The sequence below is a fragment of the Neophocaena asiaeorientalis genome, unplaced genomic scaffold, assembly GCF_003031525.2.
Source record: "Neophocaena asiaeorientalis asiaeorientalis breed wild unplaced genomic scaffold, Neophocaena_asiaeorientalis_V1.1 scaffold509, whole genome shotgun sequence".
Classification (NCBI taxonomy): Eukaryota; Metazoa; Chordata; class Mammalia; order Artiodactyla; family Phocoenidae; genus Neophocaena; species Neophocaena asiaeorientalis.
The window spans coordinates 318122-339653 of NW_020172152.1; the positions used below are offsets into that span (position 1 = coordinate 318122).

Sequence of the window (21532 nt, forward strand, 5' to 3'; positions counted from 1 at the left end):
TTATTAGTTCTAATAGATTTTTGGTTGTGTCTTTAGGATTTTTTATATATAGTGTCATGTCATCTGCAAACAGTGACAGTTTTACTTCTTCCTTTCCAATTTGGATTCCTTTCATTTCTTCTTATTGTTTGATTGCTATGGCTAGGACTTCCAATACTATGATGAATAAACGTGGTGAGAGCGGGCATCCTTGTCTTGTTCCTGACCTTAGAGGAAATGTTTTCAGCTTTTCACCATTGAGAATGATGTTTGCTGTGGGCTTATCCTACATGGACTTTGTTATGTGGATGTATATTCCCTCATACCCACTTTGTGGAGAGTTCTTATAAATAGATGTTGAATTCTGTCAAAAGCTTTTTCTACATCTATTGAGAGGATCATATGATTTTTATTCTTCAATTTGTTAACTGGAGAGGATTTTCAGAGTCTACCTGCCAAGGCTCACATCCAAGCAATTTTGAAAAGTAATCTCCAAGGACAAGACTCAAAAAAGATTAAAATGGTGATTCTAATGTGCATTACTGTGTGAAGGAGGAAGGGGTAGGAAGGAGGCTGACTGGGTTCATAGCTTGAGCGGCTTGGGGATGAAGAACACAGGAGGAAGAGTATTTTTTAAAGGAGAGAAAATTGAAGGGGGGATTGGAAGATGGCGGAAGAGTAAGACACGGAGATCACCTTGCTCCCCACAGATACACCAGAAATACATCTACACGTGGAACAACTCCTACAAAGGAAAGAAAATTAATTTGCTTTTGAACTTACTGTGTCTTAAGATGGCAATGGAATATCCAAGTGTAGTTTCAGCAAGCAGTTGGATTTATGAGTTTGCAGATCAGAGTGATACAGGAAAACTCTGAGTAAGACCACCTGAGAACAGCATATCCAGTGAGAAAAAGAGGGGGCCAAGGTTGAACGCCTGAGTAATGCCAATTTTAATAAAGAAGCAGAGGAAGAGAAGGCCATGAAGAAAACAGACTAAGAAGGAAATGTCAGATATTATAAGGAGAATCAGAAGTGAGTGGGGTTAGTGAGTCGAAGGGAACAGAGACAGCAAACAAGACAAAGGTGGAAGTAAAATGCCCTCTCAATTTGGCAAATTGTGGCAACAGTTTCAGCAGTGCCAGGGACAAAGCTGTAACAGTGTGAGGACGGAATGGGAAGTCAGAGACCATGGAAGTGGACCAGGAATCTGTTACCATCTTGGTCAGTGAGCACACATGTTTGAGAACAAGTGTCCAGCAAAGGTGAGGTGTGGGCTATGGGAAGAATGAGGGGCAAATGAACACAAACCCTTTACAGCTTCTGGAAAATGCTCCAAATATCCTAGTCTTGCCAACAGTGGGCAAGCAAATCCAGCTGCATGTTAAGAGAGGTGTATAATTCACATGCATCATTCTATCCTAAAGATGGATTTCAGAAAAATCTGATCGTTAACAATTAAATGTCCATAGATTAACGCCAAAAATAGTTCCTTATCACCTAAAAGTAATGAAAGTGGCAGAGATACCACACACACAAACCCCACGATACCTTAGTTTGGGTGTAGCAGACTTAGCATTATGACCAGTGGAATAAGTTACATTCACTGAGCTCACCACTTTACATGCCAAAACAAACAGGTGTTTCACATGTGTACTCTTCAACAAGAATTTTGAAAGTGAACACTGTTTTAAACTGAAATGAATGGTTTTGCTCCTTAAATAATCATTCCAATGAGAGGAACTCTCAATTTTTTTTTCACTCTCCATACACATGTGATGCACTTCCATGGACAAATCCAGTGTACAGGATACAAAAGGATAAAATGTACAGGCTACAAAAACATAAAATAGAACACCTGTGACTTTCAAAATCTCAGTCAGCCTTTCTGTGCCTCAGGCTCTTTACCTGTAATACACAAATAGCAACAGAACCTGCCTCCTGGGGGTGTTACAAAGAATAAGTCAGTTAATACACGTAGAGCACTTAGAACTGGGCCTGGTGCATGCTAAGGTCTGTGTAAGTTTTCACCATCATTGCTGTTATTGTTATCTTTAGTTTTATCAGCAACAGTAGCAGACAAAAAAGCAGGATGCCCAAGGGCTAAGAGCATGGGTTTTGGAGACTGGGTTTGCATCCTGTCTCTTCCACTTAGGAGCTGTGCGTCTTTGGCGAAGTAGGTACCCCACTGTGTACCTCAGTCTCTTCCTCTGTAATACGGAGTTAATAAGTGTCTACTTTGCTGTGAAGATCAAAGGATTTTACGTAGGTAAAATACAGAGGACTGCTGGATACACAGTAAGAGAACTATCATGTTTGCAACAATTACTGTGACTGCACAATTACCACCACCAGACACCACCAGAGGTGCAGCTACTAACACACAAAAAGAACACGGAACTCCCACTTCCTCAGTCTCAGGAAGCACTGAGGCAATGCTTCAGATTGTGGGAATGACATTTTTTTAATTAATTTTTTTTTTTTAATTTTTGGCTGCATTTTGTCTTTGTTGCTGCACGCGGGCTTTCTCTAGTTGCGGGGAGCGGGGGCTGCTCTTTGTTGTGGTGCGTGGGCTTCTCATTGCGGTGGCTTTTCTTGTTGCAGAGCACGGGCTCTAGGCACATGGGCTTCAGTAGTTGTGGCACACGGGCTTAGTTGCTCTGCGGCACATGGGATCTTCCCGGACCAGGGCTCGAACCTGTGTCCCCTGCATTGGCAAGTGGATTCTTAACCACTGTACCACCAGGGAAGTCCCTGTTAATATACTTTGGATATTAACCCCTTACTGGTCATATCATTTGCAAATGTTTTCTCCCATACTGTAAGATGTCTTTTCATTTTATCGATAGTTTCCTTTGTTGTGCAAAAGCTTTTAAGTTTAATTAGGTCCCATTTGTTTATTTTTGCTTTTATTTCCTTTGCTTTAGGAGACAGATCCAAAAAAAATATTACTACAATTTATGTCATAGTGTTCTGCCTATGTTTTCCTCTAGGAGTGTTACGGTTTCTGTTCTTACACATAGGCCTTTAACTGCTTTTGAGTTTATTTCTGTAGATGGTGTTAGAGAATGCTCTAAATTTCATTCTTTTATATGTAGCTGTCTAGTTTTCCCAGCACCAGTTATTGAAGAGACTGTCTTTTCTCTATTGTATATTCTTTCCTCCTTTGTTGTAGATTAATTGACCATACGTGCATGGGTTTATTTCTGGGCTTTCTATCCTGTGCCATTGATCTATATTTCTGTTTTTGTGCCAGTACCATTCTGATTTGAATACTGTAGGCTTTGTAGTATACTCTGAAGTCAGGGAGCATGATTCTTCCAGCTCTGTTCTTCTTTCTCAAGATTGTTTTGGCTATTTGGGGTCTTTTGTGTTTCCATACAAATTTTAAAATTATTTGCCCTAGTTCTGTGAAAAATGCCCTTGGTATTTTGATAGGGATTGCACTGAATCTGTTGATTGACTTGAATAGTACGGTCACTTTAACAATGTTAATTCTTCCAATCTAAGAATCTGGTACATCTTTCCACCTGTTTGTGTTGTCTTCAATTTCTTTCATTAGTGTGATTGTACGTATGGTTTCAGACATGTTCCTGTATTACTGAGAACTTGAATTTTCTTTTTTAAAATTAATTAACTTATTTATCTCTTTTTGGCTGTGTTGGGTCTTCGTTGCTGGGCTTTCTCTAGTTGTGGTGGGCTGGGGCTACTCTTCACTGCAGTGCACAGGCTTCTCATTGTGGTGGCTTCTCTTGTTGCAGAGCACAGGCTTTAGGCACACGGACTTCAGCAGTTGTGGCACGTGGGCACAGTAGTTGTGGCTCACGGGCTCTAGAGCACAGGCTCAGTAGTTGTGGCGCATGGGGCTTAATTGCTCCGCGGCATATGGGATCTTCCCACACCAGGGCTCGAACCCGTGTCCCCTGCATTGGCAGGCAGATTCTTAACCACTGGGCCACCAGGGAAATCCCAAGAACTTGAATTTTCTGCACTGTATCAAACTCAAGGACACCAGCAATCATTCTCAAAATAGTACCTGCTGGCAGCTGCCAACCTTATGGTCTCAAGGTTTCCCCTTGTAACTAAGCAACCATTTTGGAGCCCATGGGTCCTTGCTTAACAAACACCCTCACTTCTTGCCCCTCCAATCCTAATTCTTAACAAACAAATCACATAATTTTGCAGTGTTTGCCCGTATAAACCTTCCCCATTTTGTAGTCCAGCAAAACACAATTGAAGTGCTTCTTGACATTTTGTCTTCCAGGCTATAGCCCTCAGTTTGGCTCAGATAAAACTGTTTTCTGTTCCTATTGTAAATTGTTTATTGCTTATTTATGCTGACATAAATAATGTATTTTCCTGTTTGCATTTTCAGTGTTCTGATGGAACTGATATTCATTTTAAAATCATAATAAAAAATATTTTTAAAAAGCTATTGGTTGCATTTGAATTGAGTTTATAACATCATTTTTTTCTTTCCTTGAACAAAAATAAATAAAATCAGAAATTTACAATGATAAATACAATTGTTACAAACAAATATAAATCAATACAAACAAGTTTAAGGACTGATTTTTCCTAAATATGTCTGGATACAAACATTATTTCAACATCTGTGAAAGATATAGGTAATGAATTTTAAACACTTTCAAGTCAAATACTGAAGGTGGGGGAGGGTAGAGGATTCAGGGAGGAATGTGCGTGAGAACATTCTTGCCCAGTTCCAGGAACTTAATTACTCCATGCTCAGTGCACACAGAGTTGAGTCATGTGGCGAGTGGAACTGTTTCGACCCAAGAAAGGCACTGGAACAGAAGCCATCACTTGGCATCCAGAGAAGCTGCTACAAGTTTTGACAGCCAAAATATTTTAAAACAATACTCTTTTCAAAGGGGAAAGATAGAAATATTGATACCTTGTCTAGCATTGTGAATGAAAGTATTCGTAGTCATGCTTTTGGGAGGCTACTAATAATGTTAATCTCAAATAATTTAAGCTCTTTTGCTCAAACCAGCAATTGACCTATGGTGAGACCAGTAACTAATGAGTCTCTGGCACTAGTATTATAGCTTAGCAGGTGGTTCTTAACTAATACTCTGGGGTGATGCTAAGAGAGAAAATGGGGTTCTATTTCTGGATATGTTGAATAGCTTTCTTAGAACAATTTTACTTTGATTAAAATTAATGGTTTTAAAGCTAAATGTCTAAAAGGAGTAAACAACTCTGCTGCTTGTTCTGCTTGTTTTTGGAAAACAGTATTAACCACATAAGGTGATCTGTGGGATTGGAGTGAAGGTTTTACCCTACATTAGTTTTATTAATGCATAATGTGGAAGACGTGGAGAACATCTTGACATGGAAAAGAATAAGTTAAATTTTATCGTACAGTGCTTTCCTAAATAAATTTATTTGGTTATCATGTTCTTATATTCTGGAGAAGAAAAATTCTTTAAATAATAAATTCATGACTAGGTAGATCTTAAAACTACTAAGGGAAACAAAATGTAGTTAGCCATCTGCACTCATGGTTTTTTAAAATCTAAGTTAATTTTAATGGTGCTGTACACCATCCAAAGAAAATGCCCTTATGTCGTCCTGCCTTCTTAGAGCTTGCTTGCTTTATTTTGCTTATATTTAATAAAAACTGTCTCAAATGTTAAAATAAAATAAATTAAAAAAAGAGAAGCTGCTAACGGCCAGGAGAGAACAAAAGCTACCTGTCTCTGAGCTCGGACAGTCAGGGGAGCACCAAGGAGCTGCAGGAATCTTGGGAACAAGTACAGACACCAAACACAGCGGGTGCTCTTACAAAATGCTAAAATGAGGTTCGGTTGTCTGAGCCATGACGCATTATTTCTTGGTCTTTCTTTTGAAATGAAAATTAAGTCTAGAAGCAGAGGCAGAAACAGTGACAGAGCCAGAAGATGAGTGACCAAATGGTTATAACTTATCTGTCTTTATCAAACTAGTCACACTCTTTATTCTATTTTTCCTTATTATAAATAACTAATATTTTTGGATACTTATTATATGGAAAATATTGTGAAAACTCTCTACATATATCATATCATTTTCTAAGTCTTCTTAAAAAAACTTGCTTCTGAAAAAAAAATGTGGACAGGCTACTTGAATATTCTGAAATGAATTACTTAATTTGATCACTTGAAAGGAATAATTATTAGGCTACATTTATCAGGCTACATTTATCAAAGTGAACATTATTTTAAGGTAATTAATACCTCTCAAAAAAAATTTCTCTTTTTAGCTCTGTGTCTTGTGAGAATCTGCCATTTTCATGACCTCATGTAACCATAGTGAGAAAGCATGTAGATACAAAACGTGAATGAGAAAACATTCCAAAGGGAAGCACCAACCAAAGTCAACATAAATCCCCTGTTCATGAGATCACCATTCCACCTGTTTATAAAATCATGTGTAAACTATGAAATACTGCTTTGCAAGACTGAAGTGATGAAAGTGTTAAGTATTTTCCAGAAACCCCAGAAATGCCCAGCACCACATGGCAGTGGGGGGGGGGGTGTGGAGAGAGAAAAGAAGAAGAAAAAGGAGAAGGAGAAGAAAGAAGAACAAAAACAAGGAGAAGAAGAATTTCATAAGCAAACCAAGATACCTGGCTAAATTTTGAAGTATGATAAATACTACACATGAATGGTCTGCGTTTTGTATTGCTTTAAGAAATCATACTTAGGTACATTAATGTAGCATTACACAATTGTAACATAGTTTTAATCGTTATTTATTTAAAAACAGGCAGTCATTCTTAGGCTCTATCCATGAGCACCCATATTTGATGCTCTCAGGGGAGCATCTAAACGGCAGGACTTCACCCCTCCTTGACAGTGACGATTGTATCTGTGGTACCCACAGCACCTAGCAAAGGCCTTTCATGCATCGGGCCCATAATAAATGTTAAGTATTTAGGAACTACGGGCAAATTATATAATGTTACTATGTTGATTTAAATCCATATAAACGCATCTGTGACCAGAATATAACAACTCCATAAATCTGATTACAGATAAGTATCTTTAGATAAGCATTTCAACACTGGGATAGAATCTCTTAAAAAGTTTTATCATCTTTTGGTTTCTGGGGTAACCAAGCCTCTTCTCATATAGTGATACAACATGAAATGAAAATCTCACATAAATTTACTCCATCCCTGTCTGTGCTTAAAGAGTTAGAAAGATGCTTAAATCGACAGCTGAGGTGTTCTCAACTTCACAGCAAGAAGAAACCTCATGAAAAGAAAGTAAAAGGGATGAGTGAAATAGGTGAAGGGGATTAGGGGTACAAACTGGTAGTTATGAATAAGTCACAAGGATGTAAGGTAAAGCATAGGGAATAAAGTCAATAATACTGTAATAACTTTGGTACATAATAGATGAAGATATATTGTTGTACACCTGAAACTAATATAATATTGTAAGCCAATTGTACTTCATTTAAAAAGGCAGGGGAAGGGGATGAAAGGGATTTTATCTACAAAAAAAAAAAAAAAACAAAACTGTAAACTACTTCCTTTTGTTCTTTTCTTTAAATTTACCATTTTGAAGAATTTCAAACTCTCTTCAAAATGATTTGATATACGGCTTTTCAACTAACAAAAAAGCATTACACATGCACGTGTTTTTTGACCAAATATGTGAAAAAAGATGTTTTCTTCCCAGGAAAGTTTACACGCCACAAAATCTCAGACACGTATAGCAAGTGTGGGTAGGAGGGAATATGTATCTTTTAACAACGACATGATAAATGTACAAATGTTCTCGGCTATAAAGTGAAAGCAAGACAGTCAAATCTGCCCCTGATGAAAGAGGCTGCTATTCAAATAACCAAGATGCTATTTCAATAACTAAATTCCTAATACACATAACTTTGTAAACAACAAAAGAATAAGATTATTGGTAACATTTTTCTTTTGCCACACACACACACAAATGTTTACATGGATGTAAAAGGTTTTACTTTCTTTAAAAACACTGAAAAATCTGTCCTCATTAAAAAAGCATAAATAACAACCATGAGTTTCTTTAACATTGTAAGTTACCTCTCAGGTCTTTCTTGAGTTTTCTGAGGTCTTTTTGAAAGTCTTCAAACTTCATCTGTGAGGCCTGAAAGAGGTCCTGGGGTTCGGGCAGTGGAAACACACACTGTTCCTTCCCAGCATCCTGATCAGCAGGAAGCACAGAACGTTTAAATGAATGAGGACTGAGCAACAGCAGCAATGACAAAACGAAGACAAACACGGCCAAATCACTCAACAATGAGGAATAACAAGATGTGACTCTATGTAAAAACTGTCTCACCTCATCAAAATTGCGAAGATAGTAGGAAACGATATATGACAAAAGGCTTCTGCTATTGTCCTAGACAGAGAGACCAAAGTGAGTAGAAATATATTTTTTAAATTATTAAATATACAATGTTAAATTAAATTCACTCCAGTAAATCCACACATGTAGATGAGAATATTTGGGATGGAAGGTGAAGTTCTCTGTTTCTTCTTACTTTACCGGTCCAGACGGTCTTGTTTTCCCCACTGTTCCCACCTAAGCCCCACGTGGAAGCACAGCTGTTTCAGGGTGGGGTCTCAGATGTATCCACCTTTCTGTTTTCACCCTCCTCGACCAGACAATTAGTTCATTAATTTTATGTTTTATTATTGAAAGGTATAACTACTATCTAAACTGAAATGACTAAACATCACCAGCATTTCTGCATGGTTGGACCAAGAGGGACCACCCCAACAGGAAGTTTGATTGAGGCTTGTTAGTATGTAGATTAAGAAATTTTAAGTATTATTTCAAGTAAGCTGGAGCTTTAAAAATGCAATGCGTATTATAAATTATGTCAGCAACTGAGATTTAGGAATTAATATCCATGCAGCTATAAATAATGTAATATATGTAGTTCTAAAGAAAAAAAATGTTTCATATCTAACAATCTTCAAAGAATAGCTTTCCACCTTCTTTCTGGCATATTTAGAGGAATTAATTTTTTTTTTCATTGCTCAAAATTCGTATTAGATAATCTGAATGTGTGAAACCAAATACATATTTTAAAAATACACCCTATAATACAAACTTTGTTTTCTGGAATGTTCAATCTAACCATGATTTTTCCCCCACTGATAATAAAAGAACAACATCCCTTTATAATCAAGTTTGACATGACATGATAATATATCTATTAGACTTCCCATATATATTTCTATATACATATATTACACGGAAATATATAGCTATAATAATAAAAGTAATACATTTATTAGAAACAGGAGTGCTTGTAAAATGATTTAAGCACCTGACTTCCTTTGTTTTTCCTAACTTGCAAATCAGTGAAATGATCAGCAATACCTAAATCAATTAACAAAACACATTAAATGCCTGCTGACAGGCGTGCTGAGCAGAAGTTAATTCTGACTGATCCAAGGAACAGCTCCATCTACGCAGGTCTATATAACTATACAGATATAGTTATCTTCATTTTATACAGCAAGAACCAAATAGACTTTGCATATAGCTCTTGTGAGAATGCAAGTGAAATTATTTTTTAAAAACTTGCTTCTTGATTATTTTTTCCAGATTATTCCTTAATTATTTAAATTAACGAAATTTAACTTATAGGAGGATTGAATAAGATATACCAATCAATACAAAAAAAACCCTTATTCATATATAATTATGATCATCAGAATCTATTTCAGATTCATTTTGATAAGTAACATTATATTGATGCTATTTGTATTCCAATGTTATTTACAAAAACTACTTGTTTCAGTCCAACAATTAGCTGTAAGAACTATTCAAAAACTATCATGTGTTTAGAAAAAAACCTTTTGTTTTTGAATAAATGATTTATCATGTTGACATATTGGAGGTTCATATGAAAATGTATATCATACAAATAAAACATCATTTGAAGAAATATAACCATAAAAATCACAAAAAATATATGCTGTTGGTGTTCCAAGCAAGGACTATGTTTTTCCCAATTATGGAAAAGCACACCGTCTGGCATTTCATAGAAGTCCGATGAAGGAATGTTAAATGAACATATGAGTGGATATGAATGAATAAACCAGTGAGTTGTTGACTGGCAAAAAAAAGCAAAAAAAGTATCTCCCTTCTATCAGGGAGATTATTGCCTTATCTAGGAGGGCCAATTCTCTGTAATTTCATTGTTATAGGCCAATTGTTCACTTAAACTCAATATTTTAAAGACATTCCCTTCATAATTTCCTTCATCATATAGTTCTTTGTGAAGACTCTTTATCAGAGAAACAGAATTCTATTATTTTCTAAGTTTACAATGTCAGGCTTTAACTCTGACCACTGTGGTGGTTTCCCTGATGTTATATTTCTACTGACACTCTCATAATCTCTTAGATGTTAATTTTAAACACACACAACTACAGAAGTAGAATAAAAAATAATAATTAGGGGGGCTTCCCTGGTGGCGCAGTGATTGAGAGTCCGCCTGCCGATGCAGGGGACACGGGTTCGTGCCCCGGTCTGGGAAGATCCCACATGCCACGGAGCGGGTGGGCCCGTGGGCCCGTGGGCCCGTGGGCCATGGCCGCTGAGCCTGCGCGTCCGGAGCCTGTGCTCCGCAACGCGAGAGGCCACAATAGCGGGAAGCCACAACAGTGAGAGGCCCACGTACCGCAAAAAAAAAATAATAATAATAATAATAATTAGGTTTGCAAAAGGGCTTAGATGTTCCCATATATACCAGTATCAAGGAGAGGATGATATAGAGAAAAACAGGGTCATCTTTTAAATTTTATTTATTAACTACTTTCACTCGTCTTTGTTTTCTTTTTAAAACATGGGCCTGTTGGCCTCCATTGCTTAACATGGAGAGAAGAAAGGGATGGATACACTGTCTAATTTATAGAAATCAACTAGTCCTCAGATCCAAAAGGATAAATATTAGCAAACATGGGGAATAAAAAGCAATTATTTTTATTTTAAAATATTGTCTTCTCAATTATTCATTAGACACAGGATTCAAAATTACTCACTTTAGGAAACACTATTCTTCTCTAGATCACAAATATATGGTGGCCACTACTTTTGTCTAGCTTAGAACACAAAGGAAATTTTTACCTTGGGACATAAATATTTACCACACTGGTTTACAGTCAAACTTACTACTCAACAAGATGCCCAGTCCTCAGTGTGCTACATTCACTCACCCGAAATACTTACACTGCTTTTGACGTCTTTCAGCTTTGGGAGGATGTCTAACCCGAAACCATCTGCCTGTCCCCGAGTCTTATTTCCACCATTCATGTAGTTGCCAAAGGCAAGAACCAAACCCAAAACTTGCATGACCCCTGAGCCATTTTTTAATGTCTGTAAAACAGGATAAAGAAGAATCTCTCACTCACAGTCTTATCTGAATTACCTTAAGTCAGTGGCAGATTTTCATATTATACTAATAATTTGGGGTCACATCCAAACTTCATCAGTGCTCATTTTAGTATATTTAAGAGCAGTGTCTCCAAAGATAAGTTAGAAAAAGTTGTACCACCCACAAGCATGCAGGTTGTGCTTCTGTAGCTGAGACGTACCAGCCTAGGTCATTTCTGTGATGTAACTGCATGGAAAACAAATACGGCTGTGATATGAGAACCACCACAAAATAATACCATTGCCATCGGCCTAACTGTACCTGCCTCTGTGCCACGCACATTTTTGGCATAAGGTGTAACTACCAAAACGTAGTGATAAAGTTTAATTTCCAAATTTAGATTTATCCCTGAAAGGTTCATACTCACTTCTTCCAAAACACGCAGTTTAAGTTGAATTTGCACATCACTTCCTCTGAAAATGTGTCTTTCATGACATCTTACTACTTTTCAAAATGATTTACCATAGCCAGAAAGAATGGTGCCATTTTGAAAATTCGTTTTAAATGTTAATATTGGTAATTTCTGCCAAGCATTTGTTCTTTGTTTTCAGAAGAATATTTATCTTCTGTCGAGTCATACAGCTGTTCCTGAAGCATTTGGTTTGAATCACTAACAATTTGTTGAGGGGCCCTCCCCAAAATGGAGGAAAATAAAGAAAATGTCTTCATGTGGCTTTTGGCTGGCAGTCTGATGGAGGAGAGGCCCATGACAAGGGAATATTGTGCTTTGGCAAAAGCAGGGGGACAGAAGCCTGCGTGGGTGGACGCCCAGTGACCGTGCCCCAGCAGCGCTGTCCCGGGTCCACTCGCCCTCCTGCACATTTGCTTTGACCTTGATGCTCAGTCATCATACATTCTCTCTGATGGGACCGCTATCCTTCAAATTTTATGAGTACTTATGGTAAATAAAAGAAAACTCGCTTGAAATACGAACATGACTGAACACAATTATCAGAACCCAAGCGACAGCCCCCGATGGACCAGCACCCACCTCACACAACTTCTGTAGCAGCTCCAGTTTGCGCCGAATTGAGCAAATGCTTTCTGAAAATGTGGACTGAAACAGGATACAAAAGACTCGCTCTGAAAAGTTGGGGATTAGTGACAGTTCGTAAAGGAACCTAAGGAAATAAAGCCAAGTTAAGGGGAAAAAGATGATGCACATAAACACGTTCATCCTCACATCATTCATGATACTGACGCACAGAAGGTACTTCATTTTCTGAATGGAAAGAGCCCCCCGTGGCCTGGACGCCGCCCGCGGGGCCGAAGCCCTGCTTACTGCTCAGGTTTGTCCAGAGACTTGGTGTTTTCCTTGTCTTTGGAGGACCGGCCGTGTTTTTCAATTTTTTCCAGTTCATCTGACTGTGCTCTCTGGAACAACAAAAGCCAAGTGGTTTTTAGATAATGATGATCTCAGATACAGCAAAACTCTATATATTTTCATATTTCTTAGCATGTTTGAAGTAAAGATCATCTCCAAATCTTCCAAATGTTATTGTCTGTTAGTGACATGCAAAATATTTATTCCAGCATGTTTTAAAACAACAGTTTCCCTCTCCTGTTTTTTACCGGTTTATAATACCCTCTAGAATGCAAGAAATTAATTTTAAAGTGTCATTTCTTATTCAGAAATTAATCAAGTTAAATTTGGAAGTAATTTGATCCTAAAGCTGTTAAAGATTTTTAAAGGGAAAAGTACCTATTTAACTACTGCACTCATTGTTTATATCTGTTTTGGGGAAAGAACAGTACAATTGAATTATTAAGTCATGGAACAAAAATAAAAGATTTTGATTCTTCTGAATTTTCTTTTTGATACAAAAATGGCTCTAGGCTTTTCTTTCTAGGTGTCTTCTTTCACCTTTTAAAATCTCAAGCTAAAAATGTTTTGTTCTAAGTTTGTTTCTTTATAGGAGGGGATCCTGTGCATTTTGACATAAGGTAGAAGATTTTATAGGCTTCAAGAGACACAAACTTACTCTTTGTGGAGAATTTGGATGATTTTATTTTCAGTCTTGTCTCTGTAATTCAAAAAGATGTTTCAAAACAGCCAAAATACTATATTGTCTAAGTGCATTTACAAGTTTGAGTAGACCACCGTATCTTGGGTTTGAGTCTAGTCCTCCGATATTAAAATCCCTTCAACCATTATTTGTTGTTTACACAGAAAAGCAGCTCAGCCATAAACTGCTGTAGATGACAGAACCTGATCAATTTCTAGAGACTACAGATTTCCTCTAAACAAAGAATGTTCTGTTTTGAATTCACTGATTGTTCTGAAATGCAGGTTTTTCTATAGATGGGATTAACTAGAAAAGACTAGTTTCTCCAAGGAAGCTTCTTTTAGCATGGAAAGACTTGATGACTGATCGGTAGATCTTCTGAGGGTTTGATCAGTTTTGCTTCCGGAATGTAATGTGACAAAAAGGATACTGAGAAGTAAAGGTACGACGTCCACCACAAAGCCTGCCTTGCCCACCTCGACCCCATTATAACCAGTCTCTCTCTAGAACAGCACGGAACCTTGTGTTCACTCTGTGTCGTGCTACACGTACCACAGTGTCTCACTGGTGATGCACACACGTGCCTACAAGCTTCTGGAGGAGGAAGGCCATGTCTTGTCCTAGTGACTGGTATGGTTCACTACTGTATGGTCAGCCCTCAGTATCGTGGGTTCCGCATTTGTGGATTCAACCAAATGCAGATCCAAAACATGTGGGGAAAATTCCATAAAGTTCCAAACAGCAAACTTGGATTCATTGTGCTGCATCAACGTTTTACACAGCACTTACACGGCATCATAAGTAATCGAGTGATTTAAAGTATACGGGAGGGTGTGTGGGGTTATATGCAAGTACTGCACAACTTCATTCAAGGGACTTAAACGTCTGCGGATTTTGGTACCAAGCCCCCGCAGATACCGAGGGGTGACTGTGCAGTTAGCAGTCAGTAATTTTTTTTAAACATTGAAAAATTAAATCAGTAATTGAATATGAAAATAGAAGGCCTCCAGTTCTGCGGAGAAGAAGGAGGTAAAAGGACGAAATCTAATGACAGGACACTTGAAATAAGAACTAGTGAGGACATGATGATACAATGCCAACTGCTCAGCATCATCCTGAGAGTACAATGAGAATCCTTATGAGGTAATTTGAATCCAAAATAGATACCTATGCCTGCAGGAGACAGAATGAGTCATTTCAAATGCTAAGACACAAACAGGTAGATAAAGAAATAAGAAAGCTATGCCCAGCAAAAGTACATATGACTTCACTCACCTGTACATCCATTCCACACAACTCTTTTGGGTATCCATCATTCACCTCTTACACAGGAATACTTATGTGTGTAAAGGTACAAGAAGTAGGACTAAAACATCGTAGGTTTTTAAGCAATATTTATCAAATCTACAAATTCTGCTATTCATCAGTACACCAAGACCAACTGCTTCTTCTTGCCCATTGGCTTTCTCCTTGCCAAACATGTGGGATCCAGCAAAAGTCAGTTATTTTCTACCCGTTAATGCCCCAAATTCTTACTCTTATCAGCAACCATCAACTATGTCAAACTATTGACTACAAATCTGTACCAGAACTCAGAGGTCACCTCCATAATTCTGGCTTTGTTTGACCCCCAAAATGAAGTTAGTCTCAAGGGTTCTTCTCTGGTCCACCAGTTTGAAGTAATCATCAGGGTCGGGCTTTAAAAAGGATGAATTTTAGGGATTTATTCATCCACCGATTCAATCAAAGACGGACTGTTTACCAGGCACTACACCAGACACTGGAGATAAAAATATATACGCTGGGCTTCAGATTCAAGGAAAATCCCACCACACGACACATCGTGTTGCTCATAACACCACTCTTATTTGCTCAACCCTGCTACAGCAATCTTCCACTGCTTTTTCGTTGGTTTTTTTTTTTTTTTTTTGGCGGTACGCAGGCCTCTCACTGTCGTGGCCTCTCCCGTTGTGGAGCACAGGCTCCGGACGCGCAGGCCCAGCGGCCATGGCTCACAGGCCCAGCCGCTCCGTGGCATGTGGGATCCTCCGGGACCGGGGCACGAACCCGCGTCCCCTGCATCAGCAGGCGGACTCTCAACCACTGCACCACCAGGGAAGCCCCCCCACTGCTTTTTAAAACTATACATAACCCTTTATAAGAAGGGGACCACTAGTGACCACTCTACCAGTGGTGATGAGAGTTATCTATCGAAATAGGTTCATTTTTCCTTATGGCCAAAGACACACGGGCAAAGTAACTACACACTCACATACCAATGAACAACATAAAGGAATTTCCAAGTTCCAAACATTCAGGTAGCAAGGCTTCCCTCTCCCAGTCTCACAAGCCCAGATCATTTCAGTCTCCAGCACAGGGGCTGTCTTTTGGTTACTACCTTCCTTTACTTACTGCACACTCCCCCTTCCCACTCCCACCCCGATTATCTGCAGGTTTGTACCAGAATTTCCTTTTCTCAAGAGTTCCTCTTTGCCTAAAAATGAAATAGATCTACTGCTGCTAAGTTGGAGGCTTTCACCAGTTACCAAAGATTCATGGCACCCAACACCCAGACACAATCCTCACTCAACCGCTGGCCAGAAATGACCTGGATTCCTGGCTGCCAGCCCCGGATTCCACCAGGTATTTTGACCTCCGCGGCCCTAAACCCACATGCCCTGCAACTGAAGGCTGCTCTTCCAACTCCTGAGGAAAACCGTAGCTCCCAGAGAGGATGGGGCTGGGGAGCAGGGGGTGCAGGGAGAGAAGAGGCTGTTCAGAGGGGTAACGTGCTTTCCTGATGCCGAGTCTATTGCTGGCATTCAGCCAGTGTTTCTCAAGCGGGGTTCCAGGGAACACTGACTTGGGTCCTGAGATTCATTAAGCATTGCTGTGTGAGGACTTCCTCCGGAGGTCCAGTGGTTAGGACTCCGCGCTTCCACTGCAGGGGGCGTGGGTGGGGTTCAACCCCAGTCGGGGAACTGGGATCCCACATGCTGTGCGGTGCAGCCAAAAAAAAAAAAAAAAAAAATGCTGTATGGTACACGGTAAATAAATACTCTCAGAAGTTATGTTGTTGAAAAACCTATTTCATTTTAACAGCTATCCTCATACCTAATTGATCATAAAAAGTATGTATGTGAGAGGGAAACAGAAAGAACAAGATAGAAACACTCCCAAGGAGCCGGTGTTCCAAGGGATGCAGGTGGGAACACAGTGTAGGCCAGACTCCCACCAGTCCCCATTCGGTTTCTACCATTTTCTCAGTGTTTCTAGTCTACGTCTCATCGCTAAATCTTGGCCTCAGCCCTCGCCCTCATGTCTGCCTCCGGATGGGCTCCCGCTGGTCACAGCATCACACCCCCTGTCCCTGGAGCCCCGACAGCCGTCATCAGTCCCCACCGCCAGGCCCGCGCTCCCACCCGCCCACACACGACAAAAGGCTTCAGCCCGCGTTTCCGAGACAGCCCGTTTTCCCCTGCATACGTCCACACGAGCAACTGCTTCCCCAACATTTTCTCCTGCATAGCTCAGAGGCACCTTGGACAAAAAAGTCTAAAAACAAACTCATGTTTTCTTCCCCAAAATACTTAGCGGTCCTGATGACAGCAAAGTGGAAACAAGTCACCCAGCCGGACACCGATGAGTCACCCAGCCTCAGAGCCGCTCTCCCCCACCACTCCCAATGCCGTCGTGCGGCCCGGGCCACCACCCTCCCGCCCGTTCTGCCTGGCCCCTGTCACCGCCCCCAGCTATGACACCCGCCCTACATGGTACGCAGTGTCACTCTGTAAAGATGCAGACCGGAGCCTGTGCTCGACGCCACTCCTCACGCCTGCGTCTCGGCTGACCCTCACTCTTAGATCAGCACACAGACCCCGGGTGCCCGCGAATCCCCTGTGGCCCGCTGCCCGCCCCCATCTTGTGTCCTGCCCACACCTGCTGAGCGGTTCTGTCCCCACTGGCTTTCCTCCAGTTCCTCAAGTGGATCCCACTCCTCTTACACCGACGCTGCGCCTTGTGTCTGGAACATTCCCCACACGTCTCACCCCTCAGCACCCCTGCTTCTCTGCTCTGGGGAGGCCTCCCTTCACCTCCTCACCAGCCTGGGTCCTCCTGGGGACACAACCCCGTTGGGCATCACCACTGGAAATGAGTCTGGGAGGCGTGGCTCCCAGAGTACAAAGACAGCTCCATAAGCCCAAGGATAATGTCAATGTTTTCATCATTGCTACCAGAGCACATGCCTGAAATAAAGCAGACGTTTAATAAATATCTGATGAAATAATCACAAATGTATGGAGTTTATTATATATAAATTACTCCAAAGTCACTCATTTCTTCCTAACGTCCTATCTCCTCATTCAATCTCATCTTTTCTCCCCTTTCTGCAAATAGAAACAGTAACCACCAGGCCTTGAAACAGTGGGTGTCTGACTTTGGAGAAGTCAAGGTCACAATGTCCGGTGATGTCGACGACAGCTGGATGGCGGTTGAGGGGAGACTGTGCCTGGTCTCCAGGAGTTTTCTTTTCTTTACTCCTGTGCTATTGATCCAGCATCAGCAGCAACCTTCCTCTTCCTGTAATTGACCTGTAATTATCTCTCCCTCTTTCCGCTCACCCTTCCCCTCAGCGCTTTCTTTCCTACCTGAGCCTCAAACTCCCTTCTCCCCCACCCATCACTCCCTGAGCCCTTCACAGCCCTCCCTCTCCTTCTCCAGCTCAGAATTTCGGAGGAAAACTGACTTTTCTCATCTTGGGCTTGGTTTATGAATCCCCACGATCTGGCTTTTGTTCTCTCACTAAGCTCAAAAATGATCTTCTTAGAGCCAAGAGTCTCTAATACCTGTAGATAAAACAAGAGCTATTTATTGAGCCCTTAATAACAGTCAGGCACCCTGCAAAGGGTTCTCCATGTACAATGTCATGTAGTCCTCTCAGAGCCCTGACAGGCATCATTATCACCAACAGCATCACCCCCATCATATGATGAGAATGCTGAGTCTCAGGTCTCAACCAGTAAGCATGGGTGCCAAGGTCCAAGCCTTCACCTATCGTCTCCTGATGTCAAGGGGCTGACACAGATGTCTTTTTTACAGAAGTGCTACTGAGCCCCAGGCTGCCTACTGAAGGGGCCCAGGGCCTTGAAGACCAACATGGGGCCAAGATGAGGACACCCCATTCCTTGCCAGTCATTCCTGCAACTAAAAGTCCTGGAACTAAGACTATAAACAAACATAGGAAAGCTATGAAAAATGCAGGGAAGGCTGACTGGCCGGGAACCTCACAATCTGAGGAAAGCCATAAGCTCCCTGTGTTTTCTTTCCTCCTTCATCCCCAGTGGGGTGCTGGAGAGGCCTGGATGCAGGACCATCTCTAGACAAAGGACGTCTGGCAGAAAAAACCTCATTCTTAACACTTGTCCTACTCGAGCCAAAAACCAAGAGAAAAACTGACCCCTCGCGGAATCAGTGTGGCCGAGTGGAGAAGCGAACATCACCCGACCTGGCAGCAATGCAGTAAAGCTGGCTGGCAGGAGGCAATGCTACTTAGCGACACTCTTCCCCGACCTCCCCCCCAGTGTCTGGGGGGCAGCTGGTACTTCTCCCACCCCCGGCAGCAATGAGGCACAATGAGGTGGCTCAGAGGGGTGACAGTGAGCCTACAATCTAACTGGAAAAGGAGCAAAAGACGTGGACCTCACCAAAGAGAACACACAGAAGACAAACACATGAAAAAATGATCATTTGCCATTAGGAAAATGCAAATCAAAATCGCAGTGAGATATTACCATACACCTACCTATTACAACAGCTAAAACTTAAAAGATGGTGACAGCACCAAGGATGCAGCAAAATTAGATCTCTCCCATATTGCTTCTGAGGACGCTCTGGAGAATAGTTTGGCAGCTTCCTAAAAATACATTCTAAATATACATTTAACATATGCCGGGCATTTATCGCAAAGATGAGAAAGCTTATATCCACACCAAAAACTTAATGTATATGAATATTCATAGGAGTTTTATTTGTAATAGCCAAAACCTGAAAACCCAAATGTCCCTCAATGTAGGAAACAAATTTGGAGTGTTCACACCATGGAGTACTATTCAGCAATGGAAAAAAATAAGCTTTTGATACACTCAACACTTGGATGGATCTCAAGGGAATTATACTGAGTAAAAATAAGCCAATATCAAAAGGTTACAGGTTACATCCTATACGATTCCATTTATATAACACTCAAAATGACAAAATTACAGAGATGGAAAACAGAATAGTGAATGCCAGGGATTAGGAATGGGGAAAGTGGTCTCTGCAGAGGTGGAACAATTCTGTATCTTTTTTTTTTTTTTTTTGGCTGTGCCACAGGGATTGTGGGATCTTAGTTCCCCAATCAGGGACCAAACCTGGGCCCTGGCAGTGAAAGCACCAACTCCCAACCACTGGGCCACCAGGGGATTCCCAACAATTTTGTATCTTGATTGTAGTAATGGTTACACAAATCAACACGTGATAAAACTGTACAGAACTACACACACACAGAAACATGTGCATGCACGCACTCACACACACACAAAGGAGTGCATGAGGGACCAGCAAAATCGAAAAAAGGTCTATGGGTCATACCAATGTCAATTTCCAGATTTTAACACTGTACTACACTTTTGTAAGATCTTATCACTGGGGAAAACTGGATGAAGGCTACACAGGGCCTCTGTGTACTCTGTATGTTGTATCCTGTGAATCTGCAGTTATTTCAAAATAAAAACTTAAAAGAAAAAATCAACACAGCCGACTGCTCATCTTTTCCTTTATGTCCCCAAATACGTCCTCCTTTGAATATCCAATCTTGGTCCAAACACCCAGGAAAGAAGCGGACTTCTGTCTCTCCCCTCCCTCATTCTGTTAGGCAACACTTCCTAGCTCATCAGCCCTGAAAAAACCTCAGGAGCAGACTTCTCCCTCTCCCATCTCAACGCCACATCCATCCCTGTCAATCTCAGCCCCTCCCAAATCCAATTCCAACTCTCCTGTGAGCTTCCTTCCTCCAACACAAAATTCCTCACCCCATATCACTCTGCTCCACCTGCTGGGAAAGTCCTCATCTCTACTCTCAAGCTTATAAGAACATCTGCAAACAGCCCCAAACCTTGCCTCACTACGAAGATTACTCAGGGTTCCCCAAATCAAGTAACTGTCACCTCTTCAGCAACTGTCCTGTTCTTTCCACAGAACTCTGTCCCAGCACTTGTCACCTTAGCCTGTAACTATTTAGTTACGTACCTGACCCCCAATGTCTGATTTGACAACCATCCGATGGTTAGTTCCTCTCATTTTATTTGAATAAAAAACATGCATGTTAGATACATTATAAATAAAATATCCTTTTCTGTGTTGGACTAGGGACGTCTCAGCAATTTCAAGGGGAAATGCTTCTGTATTATTAAACAACCACTTAAAATATACTTTTTACACATTACACATTCAAGACTTTATGGGTGGTCTCTATACTATTTGTTGACTTGTATTTCCTCTAATCGTGAAAACTAGCTTTTCAAGAGATATACTTTATATAGTCCACAGACTAACATACTACAGTCCAACAGATCTTTCCTCCCAGGTAAAACAAACAACTGGAATTTCGTTAAATGCCAAGGGCTGAGGGGAATTTACAAAATGATGGTCAAGGACACATAGCAATGGTGGTCATAGACACATAGCAATCTCAAGTTGTATGTCAAGGGCTGAATGGCTCTTCAGGGGGCCTGAGATAACACTTAACCATATATTGGCAAATCACCATATATTGGTAAGTAAACAAAGATTTCAGAGCCAAATATATATCTGGAATCATTCAACTTCCTAAATGTCAACTGAAAAAAAGCCCCACACAACCTAAAAGCTGACGATTATGTTTTAATCGGGGACCTTACTGAGGACTCTAGCCCAGGATATAGCCTCTCAGATACTCTGAGGAACTGTTCCAAAGAAGTAAGGGGTTTTTTGCTGAAGAAAGAAAACAAAAAAAACACGTAGTTGGACATCAAAACATTACTGCTAAACACAAAAAACAGACATCTCAAGTTAATGATGTTAGTGCT

At 40.6% G+C, this 21532-nt stretch overlaps 1 protein-coding gene across 1 annotated transcript in view; it reads right to left on the reverse strand.

The window, feature by feature from the left end:
- The window catches only part of FMN2 (formin 2), a 227185-nt gene that overhangs the window by 72045 nt on the left and 133608 nt on the right, over window positions 1–21532 (reverse strand). Inside the window, exons 10-14 of the mRNA XM_024754888.1 lie at window positions 12704–12795; window positions 12413–12542; window positions 11217–11363; window positions 8310–8369; window positions 8051–8171 (exon numbers count right to left, since the gene is read on the reverse strand). Coding sequence (XP_024610656.1) covers window positions 8051–8171; window positions 8310–8369; window positions 11217–11363; window positions 12413–12542; window positions 12704–12795 — 550 coding nt within the window. The remainder of the gene's footprint in view (window positions 1–8050; window positions 8172–8309; window positions 8370–11216; window positions 11364–12412; window positions 12543–12703; window positions 12796–21532) is intronic.